Genomic DNA, 25,540 nt, shown 5'->3' on the forward strand with positions numbered 1-25,540 from the left:
GCACTGCACTCTTTAGTAAGTGCAACAGTTTTAAACTCTCCCAATTTCCTCTTTTTAGATAGGACGTCTTTCAATAATTTAACATATCTTGGCATTTGTTCCAAAGCTTTAGCAAAAGGAATATTAATATGTAACTTTTTAAACATATCAATAAATCTCTAGAATTGTTTTTCAAGTTTTTTCTTTTGATAGCTTTGAGGAAAAGGTGGTAGAGGAGTAGGAGCATATTTTAATTGTGATTTTTCTTCTTTTAAATTTTCATTAAATTGTTCAACCACAATTTCCTTTTTTGCATCGTTTTTAGTTTCTTTCACATCAGATAGAATTGAAATTTCAAAATTTAAATCCTTACTACTTACCTTTTTTCCATTATGGAGATTGATTGCCTTACAATGTTCCTTACCTTCTCTTCCTGGGTTGGGTTCAGTATCACTTGATAAAGTACCATGAAGTCTGTTATTTAGAGCATTGGCAAGTTGGCCCACTTGTGTCTTAAAATTTCTTATTGATGTTGTTTGACTTTGAATGAATGCATCAGTCTTTATCATGAATTGCATGAACATCTTCTTCATTGAAGGCTTTTTCTCTAGCATGGGAACTTTAGATGGAAATCCAAGGGGAAAGTTTGACTTAGATGTTGATGAAGACCCTTGGTTGTAGCTTCATCAGAAATTAAGATGATTCCTCCAACCACGATTATAAGTGTTGGAATATGATTGTTCCGTTGCCCATTTCCAACAAATTGACAAGAGTCAGAATAGATGGGACAATTATCATTGGAACGTCATTCTCCACAAAATTCACATGTCACAAAAAAGCTCTGAATAGCATTAACACTTAATTTATCTATTTTGATCAGTCATTGTCTTACTTAAAGCAGAAACTTTTTTATTTTTCCTCCTAAGTCTTCAAAAAGTCTTTTCAATTTTTGGATCAAAATGAACAATTTCTAAATTTCGGACTCTTTGCATACAACAACCAAAAGTACCTGAAAAATTAAGGAAAAGAAATCTTTGAATTAAGATTAAGAATGCTTGGTATTAATATTAACAAGAAAGAATTAATAATCAACTCCTCAGCAATGACACCAAAAACCTGTTTTTGATTTCTCACATAAATGCATGTATCGTAAATAAGTAATATAGTAGAAAGTAGAATTCGTTCCCATGGATAATTGAATTAATTCCAATTGTTAACTACTAAAATTAACACACCTCAATCTTATTCAAACAACCTAATTATTAAAAAGAAAAATTAAAAAAATAAATAAAACTAATATAAAATCTATCAACAAAATTACTTTATAAAATTCGAGTGACTGCTAGACCTAAAATTATGATGTGGCTTATTGTTATATATATTTGCATGTATCTATATGAATGATATAAGATATTATTTGTATACTTGAAAAAATGTCATCTAAATCAAGAAGGAAACATGACGAGGATAGGCCACCCTTCTTTATACATAGCCAAAAGAAAAAGGTTACAAGTGAAATTTTTTAGGATAATTAATGTGGCAAAAAACTTGAATCATTCATCATAACATACAACCATACATTGATCACATCAAGATAGTTCAATACAAGGCTCTTAAATTTGAGTGGGTGATGGAAGAAAATGAACACATGAGAGACATGTTTTAATGATAGGCCAAGGCATACAACTATCAAGGCAAAAAAGGCCTCCAACTTCCATTGTCCTCATGCTGCACTTGTTTTATTTATTAGTTGGATTGGCACGTGGAATTACGAATTTTGGATTTGGATGAAAGGTGAAAAAAATGTACTGAGTAGTTTTTTTGGGATTAGACATCAGTCATTAGTCAACAAGCTTTCTCTTTTATTTCTAGTTTCAAGTTACCAAAATATTGCATTGATAAAAGCTTCATTTAATATCATTTTCTCTACCTTTCGGCTAAGATGATCCAACATCATGCTAGTGTGACTTATAGTATAAGAGGAAAATGAGTTGTAAGCAAGCCAAATAGTCAATGTGAATAAACCTTTATCATACTAGTACTAGTATTTGTTGGGAAATTGGATTGATCGCATTCATGCCGACTATCTTGCCAAAAGTCCTCCATCACTCATCTATTTTGGTGGAAATTCCTTTTCTGGGCATTCATGACATTATTCATTTTGTTTGGATTATTTGACTTATATTTTAGTATTTTACTTGCTTTTTTTTTCTTGTTAGATTTTGGTTTTTTTACCCATTACAAAAAGGATTTGCACAATTTTAACATTCAAAGTATTTGATAATTTAGTTAAGTAATTAAATAAAGAAACAATCCAAATAGAAAGAAGCAATATGGACAAATTCAATCAACGTGTGATTAGCATAGTATGAAAAACTCCACATCCACTTCATCAAATGACATTACGCATAAATCCCCTCATCATTATCCATTAACTTTCCAACAATTTGACACTTAAGTCCAATCATTTGATGACAGAATAGAGAAAAAATAAGAGATGACAGAATAGAGAAACTTAAAACAAAAGAAGGAAATGTAGTTGCAAACCAATCTCCATTGTCTAAAGAGATCAACGCACTTCAAACAAAACAAAAAAAAAAAAACTCATCTTCTCTCACTTTTCTGTTTTCTTATATTAAACCCCCCACCCTTATAAACCATTAATGACTACTATAATTTAAAAAAGTTTACCTTTTTTTTTCTCTTTTTCTTTTTGGGTTTTTTTTTTTTTGAACTTTAAGAGTGGTTTCTTTTGATGGATCCACCAGCTATGATTAGTGATAAGGGGTACAATTTATGGGAGATTTGGCAGTATCCAATGAGTAAATCTAGGATAAGAAAGTGTCAGTTTGGACCCAAGTTGGGTCAGTTCGAAAACCCAAATTGAAAGGTTTTTGGTAATGATCCAATGAGCTTGGAGCACCAGCAACAGATAGGGGGTGGTGTGAAGAGAAGATGTGATGGGGAGAATGAGGCAACTAGGCTTGTCTCCACTAGTAATGGCAATGGCATGGTACTCATTTTCATTTTCATTTCACTTGTTGTTTCTCTTTAATGAATTACCTTTTTTTATATGAATTCTAATAATTCAAATGGGCACCTCTAATTTTAATTTAACATTTTGCTTGTTCCTATCGATTCTTGTTGCTTTAATGGGATTTCTTCTTTCTTAGTTTCTGATGATTTTTATTATATAGGAATGTTGAGCAGTGCCATTGAGTATTGATCTTGATTGGTGCTAAGTGAGTAAATTTACCCAACTAATAACTACTGTTTTTGTATTTTGTTTGTGATTTTTATATTATGTGTTCACATAAAGGAAAATCAAAATTTTGATATGTCTATGTAGAAATGATGGAAGTAAGCATTGAAAGTAAGCTTTGGATTTAGAATTATAGTTTTGTTAATAATTTGGGTAGAATAATGGTTGTGGGAAGAGACTAAAAGCATTAAAAGGTAGAGATGAGAATCATGATTCTAAAGCTAAAGTAGCACCCAGTTCAGGCAAGCTTGTGGAACAAAAATTGCAACCACCCAAGCCACCTAAACAAGATTACATCCGTGTGCGAGCAAGAAAGGGTCAAGCAATTAACAATCACAATTTAGCGAAAAAAGTAATTTGCTTCAAGATAGGCCTAAAATCATTATGAAATCATTAGGACGAATAATGACCAAAAAAAATTTGGTACAAAGGACAAGCATTTTGATTTTGGAACTTATTACTAACCTTTTTATTTTATTATGTGTTACTATTTTTACCATCATTATGGAGTTTTGGCATTTTGGTCAAATATCATAGCATCTGACAAACTTAGAGGTTTTGAATATGTTTCACTAATCTGAATCATTTCATAGGCAAGTTAAGAGAGAAAAGGTTCGTGAAAGAATGAAAATTCATCAAGATTTGGTCCCTGGTTGCAATAAAGTAAACCATGGAATTTCTAAATTGAATATTTTCTACCAATTATATGCAGATTTGTTCAATATTTTGTGAATAAGAAAAATTAATGACCGGTGTCTTGTGATCTATCTCTATTTTTTAGTTGATAACTTATTTGGTAACCTGGTCTGGTATTTTTCTATTACTCATGTAAAACTCGACCTTATAAATACATGTCATGACATATATGCACTTAGTAACATGTTATTACGTTAGGAAAGTCCTAAGAATAGACGAAATCCGGTATTGTACCTAACGGTACACTTGAGTTGATTTAACCTCGAACTAGTTCAAATAGGAATCGTAGGATGAAATTTAATATTTTACAGTCCAGGAATGACTAAAAATGATTGTTTGGAGTTCGAGGGTTCATTAAGGGTAAAATTGAAAATTTTGATGTTCAGGGGTAAAATCGTAATTTTACCACCTAAGATAATAATTTCATAATGGAGTGAAATTTTTGATCAAGATTAACTATTTGGAGTATAATTTAATGATAGGAAGTGAAAAAGTTTAATTCTGGTGATCTTTGGAGTGTAGGGGCAAAATCATAATTTTACCACCCGCGGACAAAATTTGAGATTTTGAGAGAATTTAGATCAAATTCGACAAATTGGAGAATGGTATGAGTATAAGGGATAAAAACTATGTCTATGGGCAATTTTTCAGTTTTTTGGGTAAAAATGTAATTTTTCACTTTTAAGAGGGTAAAAGTGTAAATTTTAAAAATTACTCCACCGAGACTTTGGATAAGTCTGAGAATTTTATCTAAGCTATGAATATGTGGGACAAGTGTATGGTGAAAATTTGGAAACAAATGGATGAAATTTTAAAAATGGGCTAATGAAAAAGTGACACGTGGTATTTTTTTAATGATATAATATTATTTTAATGAAAAGTCAACCCATTTAAATCCCATTTTAAGTGCTGGCCGGCCATAAGGAAGAACAAGAGAGGAAATAGAGAGGAAAGGAAGAAAAGAAAGAAAACAAAGGGAAACTAGAAAAATTCAAAAGGGAATTCGCGTTTTTCGCCCGTTTACACGTCTAACGGTAAGATTTTTCGACTTTAGCTTGATTTCTACCTTTCCTATGCCTTTATTTCCATTTAGCATGCTTGAGGAGAGAGATCAAAGAGTGACACCATGTGCTGGCAAAAATTATAGGGGAGGAATTTTGGAATTTTTAGGTTTTGATTTTTAGTTAAATTGATAATTTTAGTTAGTTAAATGTGTATAGAAATTAAATTGGGCAAGAAAACATGAAATTTCCACAATACCCACTCTTGGCTGAATGTTCAATGATGTACAATGATGATGAATTGATTTTTATTCTATGGGAAATGAAGAGAAAATGAAGAAAAATGGTTAAATGTGATAGAAAAACAAAGTAGAAAATTAACCGAGTTAATGTCTCATTTTTGGCCGAATTTTCCAAGGAAGAAAGTGAGCTAATTTTGGTGATTTTAGAGAAATATTGGCTGATAATTAATGGTTAGAAATGTTGGAGAGAGAATGGGACAATTTAGAGCTAAAATGGAGTGCGTTAGCAATTTATTGGGTAAAGTGCCAAAAATAAGTTAATACTGCGTTTAAGCCGTTTTTGGCTATTGCATTTCATACCATGCATTAGTATAGGATTTAATTCAAATATATAGTGATTTAGCATTAATGTGATGAATTGAGTAAATTTTTGCAATGTGTCTATGAGGAGAGCCTTCCGGTAAAGGCAAGAAATCGTACCCGACGAGTAGTTATCAGGGCACCTAGAAAGCTTTTAGTTTGTACAAACGATGAGTAAACTTATTATTATTGTAAATTATCTAGAGTTTATTTTTAAATACTCTTTATGTATTTTATGAAATGAAAACGAGATTAAAACGGGATTTTTGATGTTTTAGAAATAAATGTGACAAATAAAAATATATTTTGTTGATTATGAAATTGAGTAATTGGAGGCTGTTAACTGTCTTGAAAATTATATATTTTCCTATGAATGGCTTATGAGATATGAGTATATGTGGCTATATTTTGTAAGTGTATTGGGAAATTTATGTAAGTTGTTTTTATTATGCAAGTTGGATAAATAAATAAAAGCCACGTTATACTGTCGAAATTTTATTAAAATTGGTGGGTTAGTCACTGCAGTGACCGGTTTCCGTGGACTGCCTATTAGAGGGGCACGGTAAACTCGGTTATATAGTTACTCCAGTTGTAGAGGCGAGGAGGGTAACTCCCGGGGTAGTATTAGAGCTCACTTCACGTCGAACCCCCACGTGAATGTGTAACTCGGCCAACGCCAAAGAACGGCTTGTTTTAAAAATAAAAATGTGTTTCACATGTAAATGTTATAACAACCTTGGCGAACTCGGTTAGATGCCTCGGTCAAGGTATCCCCGAGGATTAGTTTTAGCTTGAGCCTTATTTTTAATAAAAGACATAAGCCTTAACAACTGTTTTGGTAAATTACAAATATTTTATGGTTTAACAAATAAATTGAAAACATTATGAAATAGTTTGTGATTTGTTGTTTAAACTTGCCTCCCTGTTACTCGCCTGTAGATATTTATGATAATGTCTGTTTACTCATTGGGATTACAAAATCTCACCCACCTCCTTTCCAAACATTTCAGGTCTGTGGTAACTTGTAGATACCCTATTTTGTCGAGGATTCCAGTTGACATCTCTACCACACAGACAGTAGGTTTCTAGCACCAACACTGAGTGTATTTTGGGCCACTTGTCATTGTAACCATTATTGTACATTATAACTTAGTAAATTTTTGTATGTATGAATTTATTTTACTTACACATTACAAAAGATTTCTTACACGTGTTTCTATAAATATTGTTTTATATAAAAATGCTATATTTTAATCAATATTTTGAATAGTGATATTTGTCTATAAATTCTTTTAAAAAAAATTTTCTTTAGATTTATTTGTGCCGGAAACAACCGGTAATTGTTTTAAATGGAATGTTTAACAACGATTGCTCATAGGAAAGGAAAGAAACTGATATGTAAGCCTTGCGGGGTTCCGGTTGGCATTCCGAGTAATGAGTGTCAATTGGGACGTCGCAGAGGTTGTCATGGGCCCGAAAGAGGTTCCGGGTCGTGACAACTCATGATATCAATTATTTTCAATTTCCCTGACTATGGCATATTTTAAGCTACTTTCTAAGTTGGTTTTTTTAGACTCAAGTTATTGGCAAAGCACTTGTCCTTTATGATAATTAATTATATTCACTCACTACAAGGTCAGGTTGAGGTATGAGTCCTTCTAATTGTGTATTACTGTAATTATTTTAGATTATTTGACTAGGACTTGCTTTCTGATAACTTATTGGTGTTGCAGTTCTTGTCAATGAAGCTTGAGACAATCAATTCAAGAATGAACTTTGGCATTGAAGTATTTCCTCCTAAAGATGTAAGTCTTTGTTTTGTTGTTGACTGTGTAGTTTTATTTTAATTAATTTGAATAAAAAATTTATCACATTCCCTTTTAATTGCTATTATAGACAATACCATGCTTTCTACGTTGCGTTGTATTCATCCAAAATTATGTAGAGGTTCATATCAAACTTGATCTATATTTGGCTTAGAATACATGTTTGCTTGAGAAAGAGCCTTCATTGACAATTAGTAGCCTAAAATCAAAGGGAAGGGCACATCCAAACTACTTGAGGTAATACATTATTATAGTTTTATAGATTAGTTGGTGGGCAAACATAATTGTCTATAATAAGGGTAAAGTAGATATGGCTTGGAAAAGATTTGCTAAAGATAACAAGTTATAGCATCATTGTCCCTTATTCAAATTCTTAGCTTTCGTATTCCTACATATACTTTTTGGCTTTTAGTTTCTCAGTATTTTCATATGTTGTGTTGATAGTTAGTCAAACTAATAGCTTACTTATATGCTAATACATCTTACCTAAAGTGCTGTATTGATTGCATGTTTCCCACTTAAGGATTGACAAAGCTCAGAAAGAATAGATGAGTATCTTATACCATGAATCTACCTCATGAATAATCTTTCTTTGAATGAGTAATCTTAAATAGTCTATAAATTCTTTGTGAACTTTTCGTTGCTATTTTCATTTAATGAAATAATTTTGGACATCATTTAGCATTGCATTAATTATGTTAGGGGAAAAAGTTTGGAGTGATTTATTCAAGAGATTCTCTTCTTTTTCTTCTAGCTTATTGGTTATAACAATTGATTTGGCATTTCAGTATGGCCAACAAACATTTGATACTACTAGTATGGCATTTGGTTCACAAGCAACGAGGGAATAAAGCCGTGGTACATCACCATAATGGTTACATATTGGTGGTGGTTTTGAAAGAACAACATAATTTGGAAAAAACCCTTGTCAATTAGTAATAAGAGCATTAATTTGCAATGCTTCCTCATCAGTCATTGCCAAAGAAGTATACTGCATTGTGTTAAACCAAAGAAACACTATATTTCTATTCTCAACAGTCAACACGAGGCATAAAGCTGCTATTGCTATCTAAATAATGCTAAACTTGAACATCTTCATTGTTGTATTTAAGAGAATGTGTTCTTTTACTCCATATATCAAATGGTAGGCTTCATTTCCTTCTCTGTATTAATAGCTGAACAAAATCTCTTAAAATGATTATTGCTCTTATACAAGAAAGTTGCTTGTTTAGAATTACGAATGCCTACATGTTGAGTCAACTTTGTTTAAACATTGGGTTTGTTAAAAAGTTAAAATTGTCATCAATAAATAAAGCCAGTTTACTGTTATCAACTTTTTTAATTTTCCTTAAGCTAACAAAGGTTATATCCTTCTTTAAAAAGGACAAGATAGATAGCTGCTCCTTATCCTTTTCTTTCTTAATAACATACAAATATTTCAATACATTCAAATTTAAAGTTTTCTTGAATGTTAATGAAGTGCTCTGCATATATGGAGATCATTCTTTTATAGCACACCTTAAGTCTTTTAGTTGAGCATCATACCCTGTTACAGATTTGGCAAAGCATTTCCACTGTTGTGCTTTGTAGTGTGTTTAGATATTGGATAATGATGTTGGTCCTAAATAAATGTACTCGATGGGGGGTGAATAGCACTTTTTGGCTCTCACAAGAATTACCTTCTAATTGGGGACAAATGCAAAATAAAAGAAAGATTTAAAGATGAATGAAAAACTAAAAACAGAGTAGACAATCACACCAGAATTTATAGTGGTTCGATTCAAGACCTACATCCACTACCTTGATTGTTCAACCAAGGATTTTCCAAACCAATCCATTATGAAAGGTGAAATTCACAAGCTTTCACCAAGTTTTTACAATGGCTTTTACCAGGCTCAGCCAAAACCTTTCACAATGGTTTTTACCAGGATCAACCAAAACCCAACAACTAACTTTTCTAGGCTAAGTTAGAACCTATACACTCAATCAAGCAATCCAAACTTGAATAAATCCCTTAGAGTGTCTCACACACTCTAAGTGTCACGACTTGGTACTCTCCTCGAGCCAGTGACAACCGTCGTGACATCCTGATAGACATTCATCGTCCGGAATGCCAACTGGAACCTCGTAAGGCTTTAATATCAGTTTTCGCACCTCCCTTGTGAGCAACAGTTGTTAAGTATCATGTTTTAAGAGATTATAAACTATTTTCAAATCAAAACAATAAAAAAATAATTTTTTTTCTCACATGGGCATTTTGATCATTTTTCCTCAAAAATCTCGAAATCCGCTAAAAATGTAGTATATGAGTACAAAACACATAATTCATAATCAAAAATAAGTTTAAACATCTAAAACCTTCATTTAAAATGAAATTATGATTATTTGGATATAAAAAAATAAAAAAAATATTTAATAAAATATTCTATTTTCTTATAAAACAATATTTTTAGAGTTATACGTAAATAATTTTTGCAGCGTAAAAGCAAAATAAATTCATAGATACTGTAATACAGTAAGCCAGAGTATTTAATTTAATTTACAATAACTAGTGGGCCCCCGAATAACTAAAAGTAAGAAAGACTGTGAATCTACAGTTTGGAGGATGCAAATCCAATTGTAGCCTTCAATGAAATGAGCTATCTACTAACTATCCTGAGCCTGAAATGGGTGAAAATGAGGGTAGTGAGATTATAAAATCCTAGTGAGTAAATAAATACCATCTAAAATATCTAAAGCTAAGTAAATGGAGACAGATAAAATAGTTTAACATATTGTAATTCATCACCTTTCAACTCATTTCAACCAAATAAAATCAATTCATATAAATCGAGTAATCAACATGGCTTATGAATTTCTTAAAACTTTGGCTCGTGCCAAAATCATTCTCATACTCAGTTATTAGGGATACCTTGATCGAGGGCTATCCCAACCGAGACCGCCAAGGCTGTTAAAAAGTTATGTACGCATAAATCATGTTTTTATTTTGAAAACATAGTTGTTCCTTGGCGTTGGCTGAGTTCACCCTTACATGGTGGTTGGGCGTGAAGTGAACTCTAAAGTGTTAACCTCAAGAGTTATCCATCCGCACCTCTCACTGAGGTATGAATATAATAGGATTACCGTGGCCCTCTAATAGGCTGGTCCACGGAACCCGTCCACTGCAGCGACTAATTTATAACCCACCAATTTAATAAAATTTACGATAGCATGACATGACAATTATTTTATTTTACAGCCTTTCAAGGCAAATTAACAGTTCATACATTTTCAACACATTTACCAAATCAACCATTCATGCCAATATTATCATAAGCCATTCAATTCAAACCATGATTTATAACACAGCAATTAGTCTCCAATTGCTCCATTTTCCAAAACCATCATTCAATTTCAAGACAATTTTGTAAAATCATTTCATTTAATCACATTTTGCTTATAAAACATAAAGATTTGCCATTTAAACTCATTTTCCATAAAATCACAAAATTGGATAAAAACCACTCTAGATAATTAAGACGATAGTAAGGTTACTCACTATTTCGAGAGTCGAATTCCAAGTACTCCGATTCTTGATCCTCGGATACTATCTCTTTACTTTTGCCAGAAAGCTCACCACCTAGACATAATGCACAATAAGCCATTTACTACATTTTGCTAAATTGTTATAAAACCAATTCAGGCTTTACACTAATGTATGAAATGGGATGCAAATTGTTCAGATTATTATCTAAACACGGTGTTCTACACAAATTCAATTCAGTACCTAAATAAAATGGTATTGGCCTAATTCAATCTATCTCTCGATTAATTGTCCAATATGTCCAATTTAACTCCAAATAATTCCATTTTTCTCCCAACACTCCAAATCATCAAACACAAGTCAAATAACTTGAAATATGGCAAAAATCATCCTCACATTTTCTCTTGAGAATTTCGGCCATAGTGGGTGCATCAATACTATGATTTTTCCTACTTGATTTTCTCACCGTAATTCATCATTTCCTAACCAATTCACTTGAAATAAAATCAAAATCAGCATCCACACTCTACATGGAAAATTCGGCCAATGATGGGTGATGGGAGAAAATGAATTTTTCTTGCTTGATTTTTCATGCTACACATCACTAACAAACTAAAAACACTAAAATACATTGAAATCTAACCAAATCAAGCATCAAAATCTCTCTAAGTGTTCGGCCAGCAAGGGATTCATCATACTTTCATGTGATTCAACCATGGAAAATAAGAAAAAATGCTTAAGAAAGATAGATCACAAGCTTAATTGAAAAATCTTACCTTTTTTTTCACTTGTTTCCTTGAATTTTCACACTTTTCCCTTGAATTTTTCCACCTAGGGTTTGTTCTTCCTTTTTCTTCCTTTGTTCTTGCTTTGGCTGGCCATATGAAGAGAAATGGGTTGATTTTGTGCTAATTTATAAGGAAAATAATAAATGGATGAGATTTTGACACATGTCACCATTCCATTGGTCCATGTGTCATACTTAGTCATTAAGAAATCTCTCTCCACCACTTAAATTTTCTCAATTATCCATGATAATATTGGATAAAATCCATGTGCTGGACAAGTGTTGGGTGGTGTAAAATTACAATTTTGCCCTTGGGGTGACAAAATGACTATTTTACCTTTATGCTAAAAAAAATGCCGAAATTAAAATTTTTCACTTCTCAAACTCAAATTATACTCCAAATGATCAGTCTTAGTCAAAATTTCATCCAACACTCACATCTTAACCTCAGGTGGCAAAATGACCATTTTGCCTCTAAGTCATGAAAATTCCAATTTGACTCCAAATCGGTCCTCGAACTCCGAATAACCATTTTAAGTCATTCTGGAGTTTTAAAATTCTCAATTTCATCTTAAAATCTCTATTTGGACTAGTTCGAGGCTTAATTCAACTTAATTGTACCATTTGGTACATTATCATCCTTTAACGATTTTCCAGGTACCTAGGAAGCAAACATGCATTCTTATGTAAGAATGGCATAATAAACATATTGTAGAGCTGAGCTTGACACTAAGTATACAAAGAAAAGAGAAATAAAGATGTGCCTATGATCACTAACTTGATCTAAGTGGTACAAAGTGAAGTGCTTTAATTTTTTACAAAGATAAGAGTGAAGTGCAGTAAGAGTGCAAAGAGTTTTTGCTGGTTTTTGAGCTCTTTTAGTTCTTAGAAGCCTTCATTACTTTTCTAGTCATTGGGAGCCTCTTAAATACTTGAAAAATCAACTCTGATATGTGTTAGGCAGTTTTTGATCGTTGGAAACAGTTTGGTAGCAATTTTGATCGTTAATCTGTCTTCTAGTACTCAATTCAAATTTTCTGACAAAATGATCTTACTTGACTAACTGTGCTCTTAATTGACTAAGTTGTTTCTATCTTCTAATCCCAGTTTCTGGCAGTGAGCACTTAGTCGACTAACTTCCTTCTTAGTCAATTAAGTTGTTTTTGTCTTGAAGTCTAAATTTTTGGCAGTAGGCTTTTAGTCGACTAACCTACTTTTTGGTCAACTAAGTCTTCTCTGTTTCTCAAACCTTTTGAACCCGCCAACTTCTAATTTGAATTTTAGCTGACTAATACCCTTCATTATTCAACTAAGAGACTTCTGTTTTATTGATCAATTGTAGCTCCCTATTCATATGATTTTTGATATGTGCCTTTGAATGATTAATTTATCATTGGCATACAATTTTTGTCCTGCACCCTTAAGTAGAAATATTACACAAATGAATGGGAATGTTTTATTATCATCAAAAACTAATGGAGCCAACAATCTCCCCCTTGTTGATGATGACAAAACATTCCTTAATTAACAGCATAGTGTTTATTTATTCCTTTTTATTCTGCAAAAAATGGAGGTTTTCCTCCCCCTAAGTGCTTGCTCCCCCTTAGTGTATGCATATTTTATTATTCATTTCAGCAAGTTCTTATTTATGTCATACAGAAAATGACATGTACAAATTCATACTTTTGGCAAAATATATTTATACGGGGTTATGAAACAATTTACCATGGGTGACAAGATGACAGAATATTCAAATTTCAAATAATTTTCTGTCATCAGCATATTGTTATCTGATTTTATCTAGGCCATAGCATATTCAGCATCCATATACATTCTTCAACCACATTCCACTCACAATCTCATAACAAAAATTAATTATCAGCATAACAACTTAATATTAGTACCAAATCATTAAACAACAGCAGTTAAAATGCCATAAACATCAAGAACATATTTGAATGTTTAACCATTAGTAACAAATTAATATAAGCAACTTAACAGCACCATTTTCATAAACATAATACCATAAACATAAACATAAACAACAACGTTAAATTCAGATGTTCAACTGTCAACAAAACAAAAACAACAATAGAAAAACAGTAGTCATTGTTTTGTTCCCAAACTGGCCCTAGATCATTTTTACCCTCTATTTCTCCCTAAGTTTTCTATAATTCTCCCCTTTTTTGTCATCATCAAACTGAGAAGTGTCCACTAAGTTTCTAAAGAGGGTGAAGGGGTAGATTCATTCGTCCAATAAAAAACATTAAGGGGTTCAAGATATGGTTTTGGAGGTGATTTCTATGGTAACGATTCAAGGGATGATTTATCAAGAATTTCAAGGGGATTTTGAGGAGAAGAGATGGTTAATGGTCTAGCTTTTTCAGCTAGTCTGGAGGATTTCTGTCTCTTGAGGAATTTGGTCTTGGTTGCCATTGTCTTCATGCCTTTACCAGATGGTTTAGACTTGGTTTGTGGAGCAGCAGCAGCTTTTTCTTTTCCTTTCTTAGATTGTTCCTCTGTAAATGAAGCTGGTTCAGGGGATTCTCTTGGGGATACTGACTTTTGTGCTTTCCCTTTAGTTACTTCTTTTTCAGCTTGTTCTTCTCTAACCATTTAGTGGAAGACATCTATTATTGAGACTTCCTCTGAATTGGGAGGAGAAGGCTGCTCTTGTTGAGGTTCATGATGGGATGGAGGAATTCCACCAAGTGAGCCAAGCACTTCAGTACCTTATTCTGATTCTGCTTCATTTTGTGGCTTTGATGAGGGGGATTTCCTTGGTTTATCAACTTCAGGTTCATGACCCTCGGCCTGGAAGACAGAGCCTTCAGCATCCTGTCCTGCTAGTGTAGGGCTTGGAGTGGCAGATGTGTCTGCAGCTGTAGGTTCATGAGGCATTTTTCCTTTTTCCTTCAACACATTTTCCAGTTCTGCTAATTTTTCTTCAATTTTCTACATCCTCACAGCCTAGTTAGTAAACTTTTCATCCATTCGCATGAGCAAATTGAAAACCATTTCATTTGAGAACTGTGAAAGGGCTGCCTCTGACTAAGCAGGGAGAGAAGACTCCCCTCCTGAAGTGACCTTGGGGGTTTTAACAAATTTTTCTCCATCAAGCTTATACCCCATCTTAGGCAGACTCCCAAGGTAAATAGCTTGATGCTCTTTACTTTATCCAATTTATACCTAGAGCTCCTAATTCCCTTTTTCTGTACCAATAATGTGATGATATTTCCATAAGGCAGATTGATTTTTTCCAGTCGACAGACTCCTCTTATTCTCTCAATCATGAATCTACCTAGATTAAGTGGAGCACCATTGAAGGCATGCTCCATTAACCATAAGTCATGAAGACTAATGTAGCTAAAACTGCCACCTCTTCCATGAATATTCACAGCAATAAAGTAATGCAAAATTCTAATCTGTGGACTTTTAATCAGACCAGCATTACTTTTTGATGAATATTTTTCTTTCCTCCCTATAATTATCTCCCACAAAGAAGTGGGATCATAGTTTTCAAGCATCTCATAGTCACCATCTTCAATTTCAATTTAAGCAGATTTCCTAAATCAGCAGTAGTAGCAACAAATTCCTTTCCATTTAAAAAGACATTCAGACCATCATCAATATAATCATCAAAATCCTCAAGTTCATCCTTATCTAATGTTATGCTTGCATAAAATTTTTTCACCAAACTAGCACTATAGGTTTGATTCTTAAAAGTGCTAAAATCCTTCAGTTTCATTTCTTCAAAATAATCTGATAAAACAACCTGAATTTCAGGGGCTTCATTAAAGCTGTTCCAGTCTATGAATTTTTCAAATGTAATTGGAGCATTTTTTATTTTCTTGAATCTATCTTCATGGGCTTTATTCCTAAATTTAGAGGATAGATTATTACCTTTCTTGGAGGATTTACCTTTCTCTTTCTTCTTTGTTTTGTATTCTTTCAAGGTCTATTTTTTTTCCAGATTTCTCGATCTTAGAGGTGGACATACTCTTTTTTTTCTTCTTTTGAGATTCAACTTGTCCACTTTCCTCCGCTGGTCATTTACCTGTTTTCTTTTCCATAATTTCTTTAGTCTGTGATGATTTTGTCATTTGGTTTGAGAGATTTATGGATTAAGATTTTGTGGGTTTGAGAATGAAGAATTTTTGTTTTAGCAGAGTCGGTTTTAGATGAAAGAAAATAAAGTGAGAATGTGTTAAGCGAGGTTGAATTCTATCAAAACCGTCTGTCTCCCCCTCTTTAAATATTTTCAGTAACCTTCTATTTTAAAATTTAAAAAATTCCCTCTTAAATTTTATTTTTAGTGAGGCGGTTTTTCTTTTCTGTTCCATCACCCGATACGTAGTTTCTTTTCATTATTTAATTCCTTCTTTCTTTAATTGACTGAGTCTTATTATTTAAAGAGATAGAATGCTCTTAGTTGATCAAGTGACTCCCTTAGTCAACTAAATGCCTACTGTCTTTTGAGAAAATTTCAAAATTTTTCTTAAAGCTCCTACACACTAACCATTCCTAAATTTCTCTTATTCTCATAAAATCTTTCCTCATTCAGAGGCTTCGTGAATATGTCAGCTAGTTGTTGTAGAGTATTGACAAACTCAATCTTAATATCACATTTCACTACATGATCTCTAACAAAGTGATGCCTAATCTCGACATACTTAGTCCTAGAATGTTGTACAGGATTTTTTGAAATGTTGATTGCACTTGTATTATCACAATATATTGGTATGTTATCCATTGTTATCCCAAAGCCTTTTAGTTGTTGTTTAATCCACAAGATTTGAGCACAACAACTACCTAGAGAAACATATTCGACTTTAGCTATAGAGAGAGCAACTGAAATCTATTTTTTACTTGACCATGACACAAGCATACTACCTAGAAATTGGCAAGTTCCACTAATGCTCTTTCTATCAGTTTTGCTTCTAGTAAAATTTGCATCTGAATATTTAACTAGATTAAAGGATGATTCTCTAGGATACCATATCCCTAAAGTTTGTGTATCTAAGAGGTATCTAAAAATTCTTTTAACAGTAGTCAAATGTGATTCCTTGGGTTAAGATTGAAAACGAGCACACAAACATACATTGAATTGGATATCAGGCCTGCTGGCTGTTAAATAGAGTAGTGATCCGATCATACCTCTATAAAGCTTTTGATTAACATCATTTCCCTTTTCATCAACTTCAAGTTTGGTGGATGGACTCATTGGTGTGCTAATTGACTTCAGCTTCAGCATGTCAAACTTTTATAGCATGTCTTGAATGTATCTTTCTTGGCTGATGAAAATTTCTTCCTCACTTTGTTTAATTTGGAGCCCAAGAAAGATTTTAGCTCTCCCATCATACTCATCTCAAATTCACCTTGCATTTCTTCAGCAAAGCCCTTACATAAAGCCTCATTAGTTGCACCAAAAACAATATCATCCACAAAAATTTGAACAACAATTAAATCATTTAAGTATCTTTTAATAAACAAAGTTGTATCAATGCTCCCTCTGACATAACCTTTTTCAACTAAGAACTTAAAGAGTCTTTCATACCAAGCTATTGGAGCTTGTTTTAGTCCATACAAAGCCTTATGAAGTTTGAACACATAATCTGGTTTTTCATAGTCCTCAAATTTGGGGGATTGTTCGACATAAACTTTCTCTTGAATGAAACCATTTAAAAATGCACTTTTTACATCCATTTGAAACAATTTAAAGTTCATAAAATAAGCAAATGCAAGCAATAATCTTATAGCTTCTATCCTAGCAACAGGTGCAAAGGTTTCATCATCGTCAATTCCTTTCTCTTAGTTATACCTTTGAGCCACTAACCTAGCTTTGTTCCTAATGACATTTCCCTGCTCATCTACCTTATTTCTAAACACCCATTTTGTCCCAACAATAGAGTGATTTAAAGGCCTAGAGACTAATGACCACACACGGTTTCTTTTAAATTGATCAAGTTCCTCTTGCATGGCCATTACCCAACTTTCCTCTTTTTCTACTTCTTCAAAGCTCTTAGGCTCAATTTGAGATATGAAAGCTAAAAACTCACATGTCTCTCTAACTCCTCTCCTAGTTTTGACACTTTGAGTAATGTCTCCTATGATCAGCTCTTGTGGACGGTCCTTTACATATCTCCAGCTTCATGGAAGGTCATTATGCTGATTTTCGATTTTTTGCAATGTTTCTAAAGGTGGAGGTTCAATTTCTCTTCCTAGGGACTTTTTTTCACTATTTTTCTTGTCATCTAAATTCATTTCTTCCATTTGTCTTTCAAGATCATCCGTATCATCTTCATCACCAAGAATTTTCTTTTGCAAGGCATTTGATTCATCAAACACTACATGGATCAATTCTTCAATAGTTAAGGTCCTTTTGTTAAAAACTCTATAGGCCTTTGAGTTTAATGCATATCTTAAAAATATTGCCTCATCACTCTTTGCATCAAACTTTCCTAGAGAATATTTTTCATTGTTTAATACAAAACATTTACAACCAAAACTCTAAAGATGAGAGATATTTGGTTTCTTACCTTTGTAGAGTTCATATAGAGTCTTTGATATCATGGCTCTAATTGAGACTCTATTAAAAATGTATGCTATTGTGTTTACAGTTTCTGCCCAAAAATATTTTGGTAAATTATTCTCACAAAGCATAGTTTGAGCCATCTCTTTTAAGGTTCAGTTTTTCCTTTCTACAACTCCATTTTGCTGGGGTGTTCTAGGTGCAGAAAAATTATGATCCAACCCCTTTTCATTGCAAAAGTTTTCAAACTCATCTCCTTCAAACTCACCACCATGATCACTCCTAATACTAACTATGATCAGTTTTTTTTCATTTTCAACCTTCCTACAATGATTTATAAATGCTGGTAGTGCATCATTCTTATGAGCAAGGAAATACACCCAAGTAAACCTAAAGTAGTCATTAACTATCACAAAGCCATATGATTTTCCTCCTAGACTAGTTGTACTAATTGGCCTAAATAGATCAATGTGCAGCAATTCTAGTGGTCTAGAGGTTGACACATTCTTCTTACTTTTGAAAAATGTTCTAACTTATTTTCCTAGTTGACATACATCATAAATTTGATCATATTCAAATTTAAGCTCAAGCAATCCTATAACCAAATTTTTTCTTATCAATTTTGAAATGGTATGCATGCTTACATGACCAAGTCTCCTATGCCATAACCGACCATCATTTTCAACATTGGCTATAAGACATGTTTCACAATTCACTTCAAGATCTTCAAGAAATATAACATACATATTCTTAATTCTTTTTCCTATAAATGAAACTTTGTTAGTATTTATATCTATCACTTCACATTTATTTGAGTCAAAGCATACCTTAAAACCTTTATCACATAGTTGGCTGATACTCAATAAATTGTGTTGCAAACCTTTAACCAGTAACACATGACTGATTCGAGCTTGAGAGTTCTTACCAATGGTTCCAATACCACAAATTCTACCTTTTGAATCATCACTAAAGGAAACGGTACCTCCATTTTTTTTGTCCAGCTGAGCAAACAGCATTTCGTTTCTAGTCATGTGCCTTAAGCAGCCACTGTCCATAAACCATGGTTCCTTCTCTTTTAGTTGAGCTCTTGAACATGTGTCTTTTAGATTCTGCTCAACCTACAAAACAAATTTTTAGTTTTTCTTAATAGGTACCCATACTTTGATGGGTCTTTGAAGGTTAGTTGTAATATAGGATCTTTTTGGAACCTAAATTTTTTTAGTTTTCTGCATGCTTCTATTTCTATAACAGTCATAAGATAAATGTCCATGTTTTCCACAATTATAACATCTAGATGAAGCATTATTATAATTTTTCTTAAAATATGTGTTCCTCCTTGATTTTTTTTCCTTAAACTTTTATGATCAACATTTTCTTCAATTACCTTTTGCAAGGCTTCTGTTCTATTTTCCAATTCCAATTTTAAAGTTTTAATATCTGTTTTTGAATGCTTTAATTCAATTTGCAGAAAATTTATTTACTCAAAAACAGAATTGAAGTCATGTTTTATTTTTTGCAAATCAGTCTCAAGAGATGCAGTTTTTCTTTTCAAAGTTTTATATTTTGATGCAAGTTTCTCAAATTCATCATAAAGACATTCATGCTCCTCTTGTAATTCATCAATTGAAATATCACAAGGGGATGAAGATGCCTCGAATTCATCATCCCTTGCCATCAGACACAGATTAGCTATTTCTTTCACTTTTTCTTCTTCATCATCAGAACTTGAGGTATCACTATCTAACTAGGTTGCAACCACCATTACTTTCTTCAATTTTCTGTTTTTCTTTAGCATTTCTTCCTTCAGCAAAGGGCATTCTAACCTGAAGTGTCCTAACTTCTTGCATTCAAAGCATATAAGCTCTTCATTCTTATTAGACTCGTTTTTATTTTTGGTTTTTCATGAAGAGCCTTGCTCTCTTCTATGCCTTTTTCTAGCCAATCTCCGATTTCTTTGGCCCATAAGCTTTCTGAACCTTTTTGCAACCATAGCTAGTTCCTCATCATCATCACAAGATAAACTGTTCAATTCTTCTTCAAGGATGCTTGCTTTTAAGGCAATACTTTTCTTCTTTTCCTTTGCTTCCCTCTTGTCTTCTTCTTCTTTTTCCTTGAGTTCCAGCTCGTGAGTAAGAAGAGAACCACAAATTTCATCCAGAGTTATAACATTTAAGTCCTTGGCTTCAAGGATGGCAGTCACCTTTGGCTTACAATTTTTGGGTAAGCTTCTAAGAAGTCTTTTAACGATTTCATGCTCAGGAATTGGTTTGCCTAGCTGACTTAATTTGTTTGTGAGGTTTGTGAATCTATCTAGCATGCTGGTGATATCTCAACCAAGTTCGACCTTAAACATCTCATAATTATGGGCTAAAAGGGCTATCTTAGACTCATTGACTTGTGAAGTCCCTTCATGAATAATCCTAAGTTTATCCCACACTTGTTTAGATGTGGTACAGCTTGACACTTTATTGAATTCAATGGGAGTTAAAGCACAATACAGTGTATTGATTGCCTTAAAGTTTGTTTGGACTCTTTTAGTTTCAGCTTCGGTCCATTTGTCCTTGGCTTAAAAATCATCTCATTGGTTACAACATTTAAGGTTGAAGAAATAAAGAGACCATCAGCTATGACATCCCACATCTCATAATTTATTGCTCTAATGTATATTGACATCCTAATACTCCAATATGGGTAGTTTGAGCCATCAAACAGAGGTGGTATATTTGTTGATTGTCCCTCAGTCACTATTGATTTTTGAAGAGTCATTTGGATCTTCTCAAAGGGTGTTAGACCTTAAGAATATGGAACTTGCTCTGATACCACTTGTTGGTCCCAAATAAATGTGCTAGAGGGAGGTGAATATCACTTTTTGGCTCTTACAAGAATTAACTTCTAATTGGGGACAATGCAAGATAAAAGAAAGATTTAAAGATGAATGAAAAACTAAAACAGAGTAGACAATCACACCAGAATTTATAGTGGTTTGGTCCAAGACCTACATCCACTTCTTTGATTGTTCGACCAAGGATTTTCTAAACCAATCCACTATGAACGGTGAAATTCACAAACTTTCACTAAGCTTTTACAATAGCTTTTACCAAGCTTAGTCAAAACCTTCACAATGGTTTTTACCGGGATCAACCAAAACCCAACAACTAACTTTTTTAGGCTAAGTTAGAACTTATACACTCAATCAAGCAATTTAAGCTTAAATAAATCCCTTAGAGTGTCTCGCACACTCTAAGTATATAAAGAAAAGATAAATAAAGGTGTACCTATGATCACTGACTTGATCTTAGTGGTACAAAGTGAAGTGCTTGAATCTTTTACAAAGATAGGAGTGAAGTGCAGTAAGAGTGCAGAGAGTTGTTGCTGGTTTTTGAGTTCTTTTAGTTCTTGGAAGCCTTCATTACTTTTCTAGCAGTTGGAAGCCTTTTAAATACTTGAAAAACCAACTTTGATAGGTGTTAGGCAATTTTTAACCATTGGAAACAGTTTGGTAGCAATTCTGGCCATTCATTTGTCTTCTAGTGCTCAATTTAAATTTTCTGTCAGAATGATTTTAGTTGACTAACTGCGCTCTTAGTCGATTAAGTTGTTTTTGTCTCAACCAATCCACACCAGAATTTATAGTGGTTTGGTCCAAGACCTACATCCACTTCCTTGATTGTTCGACCAAGGATTTTCTAAACCAATCCACTATGAACAATGAAATTCACAAACTTTCACTAAGCTTTTACAATAGCTTTTACCAAGCTCAGTCAAAACCTTTCACAATGGTTTTTACCGAGATCAACCAAAACCCAACAACTACCTTTTTTAGGCTAAGTTAGAACCTATACACTCAATCAAGCAATTTAAGCTTAAATAAATCCCTTAGAGTGTCTCGCACACTCTAAGTATATAAAGAAAAGACAAATAAAGGTGTACCTATGATCACTGACTTGATCTTAGTGGTACAAAGTGAAGTGCTTGAATCTTTTACAAAGATAGGAGTGAAGTGCAGTAAGAGTGCAGAGAGTTGTTGCTGGTTTTTGAGTTCTTTTAGTTCTTGGAAGCCTTCATTACTTTTCTAGTAGTTGGAAGCCTTTTAAATACTTGAAAAATCAACTCTGATAGGTGTTAGGCAATTTTTAATCGTTGGAAACAGTTTGGTAGCAATTCTGGCCGTTCATTTGTCTTCTAGTGCTCAATTTAAATTTTCTGTCAGAATGATTTTAGTTGACTAACTGCGCTCTTAGTCGACTAAGTTGTTTTTGTCTTCTGATCCCAATTTTTGGCAGTAAGCACTTAGTCGACTAACTTCCTTCTTAGTCGATTAAGTTGTTTCTGTCTTGAAGTCAAGATTTTTGGCAGTAGGCTCTTAGTCGACTAACTTACTTCTTGGTCGACTAAGTTTTCTCTGTTTCTCAAACCTCTTGAACCCGCCAACTTCTAATTTGAATTTTAGCTAACTAATACCCTTCATTATCCAACTAAGAGACTTATGTTTTGTTAATAAATTGCAACTCCCTATTCATATGATTTTGATATGTGCCTTTGAATGATTAATTTATCATTAGCGTACAATTTTTGTCTTGCACACTTAATTAGAAATATTATACACAAATGAATAGAAATGTTTTATTATCATAAAAAACTAATAGAGCCAATAAATGATTCCCTTCTGACTACTTATCCGCGAAGTGAAAATGATTCCCTTCTGACTAGTAAATATTCCCTCTGCTTTTATGTCAGTGTTTTTTCTCCTTCCATTGTAGTTCACTTCTTTCATTATTTCCTTTATTTTTTATCATCTCAAATTTTGAAAGAAGAAAGGAGGGAGGGAGGAAGAAGGGGCAGGGGGATCCTGGACCCAAACCCTTGAGTTGGTGGGAAAACACAAAGGCGAATTACCTCCTAAGCCCCAACCATGGCTAGTTAGCTCCATTATAGGTTTTTTATGATATTAAGCGTATATTTAGATTCTGGAGGAATATCCTTTACAATTCAAGCTAGCTCACGTCAGGAAAGCAATGCGTGAAAAAGCTTTATACACATGGCTTCCTGAGTTAGAGTTGGTCATATAGGTCCAAGGAGTTGCAATATCGACAGTAGGTTTTGTTGTTTACCTGAGGTATCGCAGATATGCCTAACATCAAAATATTTTGAAAGCATATAAATTTGGAAAAGTATGTATTTATTTGAGTTTTACAGTCTTATACTTTGTGAGAATTAAAGTGGTGAAAGAAAACTTAAGATGAAGCCAAGCCATGTCACCAATTTGCATTCCTTTCTAGCCTTACACAAGTGAGGTCAGAGTACATGAAGCATTCAATCAATAGTATAAACAAGTATGCTTGTCAAATTTACACTTTGCTAATCACATTTACAAGAGGAAAAACTAGCACATCCATATAAAATTCAAAATCCATACAAACTTTTGGATTTTACAGCATTCCATCCAGAATCTAGAAGAAATGGCTCTAGTCTTTAGCTTTAGCAAATGATGAGGTTAGGTTCATGGTTGTGCAGCATCGAAGGAACTCTCACCTACGTTAAAACTGTTCCCACTTCATTGGAAATACGAAACAGTAGCCCAAATCAAACGTAAGAGTAGGATAACCACAAACACTGTGCATCTAAGGGTGCAAACCACATGTAATCAATAATTAGTTATTAGGAATTTATCTTTATCATAAAGCAAGCTAAAGATACTTTTTGAAGAATGAAATTGGTGACACTGTCAATCCATAACAGTAAGAACTTAATCCAACTCTCTAAATAATGGTTTGGTTTAACCTAGGCTCTCAATAAATTGAATCTTATTTACAAGAGAGTAAAAACTCCTCAGCTTGCTTTCTATCCTATAGAAAATGATAACAACGATAAATTTAAAGGTAGCATCCACCGTAATCTCGTATTCATGTGTTCATCAAGGCTTAAACATAGTACAAGCAGCACTAAAAAGCATCCAAACTATACAGGATTTAGGAATGTTAAAGTGATGATTACCTCATGAAGAGCTTTGATAATGAAATCGTAGCCAACAAGAAGACCCTATTACAAAAGACACCAAAATTTTTCCAAACACCCAACAAGAAAAAAGGGGAAACAATAAGAGTAAATAATGGCACTAACAAGCCAACAAATTTCGCTAATTTTACACTCACATGTGGACAACAACACAATATTGGCAATTCAAGTTTATCTTAAATTAATAGAAAAGTACTTAATGATAATTCGAATTGTTACACCTAACCAAGGCCTCATTAGCATTTACGAATTGATTTTAGAATTAAGCATAGAATTATCATAAATCTCAACCATAGGTCAATTCATAGCATCGAGACTGTTGTATGAACAACTTATTTCTTTCAGTAAATAAAAAAAAGGGTTTTCTTTTTCCTTGCATTTAGGAGCACCACATGACCACATTTACTTAAGAGGTGTTTGACAAGTATACATAGAATATTAATTGGCTTACTTTAATTAGAAAAAAACAAAGACAAAGCAAAAAGTACGCAACAAATCACTCTTTAAAATACATTAACTAACAACATTTTAATGAAATGCAATGGGATTTGAGTATCTCACCGAGTGGAGCGATATTGCAACAGGTAAAATAGGTGAGAGGCCTTATTGGCACGTTGAGAAACCTTCTTGAATATGCTGTGCAGAAACTTGATCAACAAACCAACAAACCAATATTCGTCACTCTCTTCCCCCAACAAATCAACAAAGAAGGGTTCGTCAATCACCTCGGTTTCCTTCCCAGTTGAACCATCAGACTGAAAAAACACACACGAATTAGAGGTGAATTGTTAATCAGCAAAAGGAATAATGGGAGTTTTCATTGAGAGTGCGAACTGGCTACGGCAAGTGGACAATATGGGGGGTTTTGTGAAGGAAAGAAAGGGTTGAAGGTGGGTAGAGTGAGGAGCGAAGGAGTTTGTCGGTGGGTGCAGGAGTGAAACTACTGCATGACAAAGCTAAGGCTTGTCGCCAATTGGGAAAAATCATAAATAGAAACAGAATTTGTGATCAGCAAAAAGTGAAGTTGTGGATATTTGGGATTAAAGGCCATAAAGACCCATAATTGAAAATTTAGGTTGTGACCCATGATTTAGGAAAAATAAAAAAAAAGAGAAATGTACTGAGTTTTTTTCTTTTATATATATATATATATATATATATATATATATATATATATATATATATATTAAATATTGAGCATTTTCTAACCTTCTCATTCTCCGATACATAATATTTAAAGAAGGTTTTGAATTATTTTAAAAAAATTCTAAAAAAGTATATTTTTTTATTATATTTAATCAAATTTTATGTTTTTTT

The 25,540-nt window shown here is 33.2% G+C and overlaps 1 protein-coding gene and 1 pseudogene across 1 annotated transcript; one reads left to right on the top strand and one right to left on the bottom strand.

The window, feature by feature from the left end:
- Positions 1 to 2,627: 2,627 nt before the first annotated feature.
- LOC18609319 (transcription factor BHLH094-like) lies at positions 2,628 to 8,277 on the top strand (annotated as a pseudogene).
- A 15,232-nt stretch (positions 8,278 to 23,509) lies between these two features.
- Positions 23,510 to 25,008, bottom strand: LOC18609320 (protein SHORT HYPOCOTYL IN WHITE LIGHT 1; the record flags this gene model as incomplete). The annotated part of the gene is given in 3 exon segments (XM_088803565.1): positions 23,510 to 23,850; positions 24,203 to 24,247; positions 24,785 to 25,008. Coding segments are annotated over 3 exon segments (411 nt in total), but the record flags the coding sequence as incomplete, so codon positions are not given.
- Between the last annotated feature and the right edge of the window lie 532 nt (positions 25,009 to 25,540).

This window comes from Theobroma cacao, chromosome 2 (genome assembly GCF_053813885.1).
Source record: "Theobroma cacao isolate CCN51 chromosome 2, ASM5381388v1, whole genome shotgun sequence".
Taxonomy (NCBI): domain Eukaryota; kingdom Viridiplantae; phylum Streptophyta; class Magnoliopsida; order Malvales; family Malvaceae; genus Theobroma; species Theobroma cacao.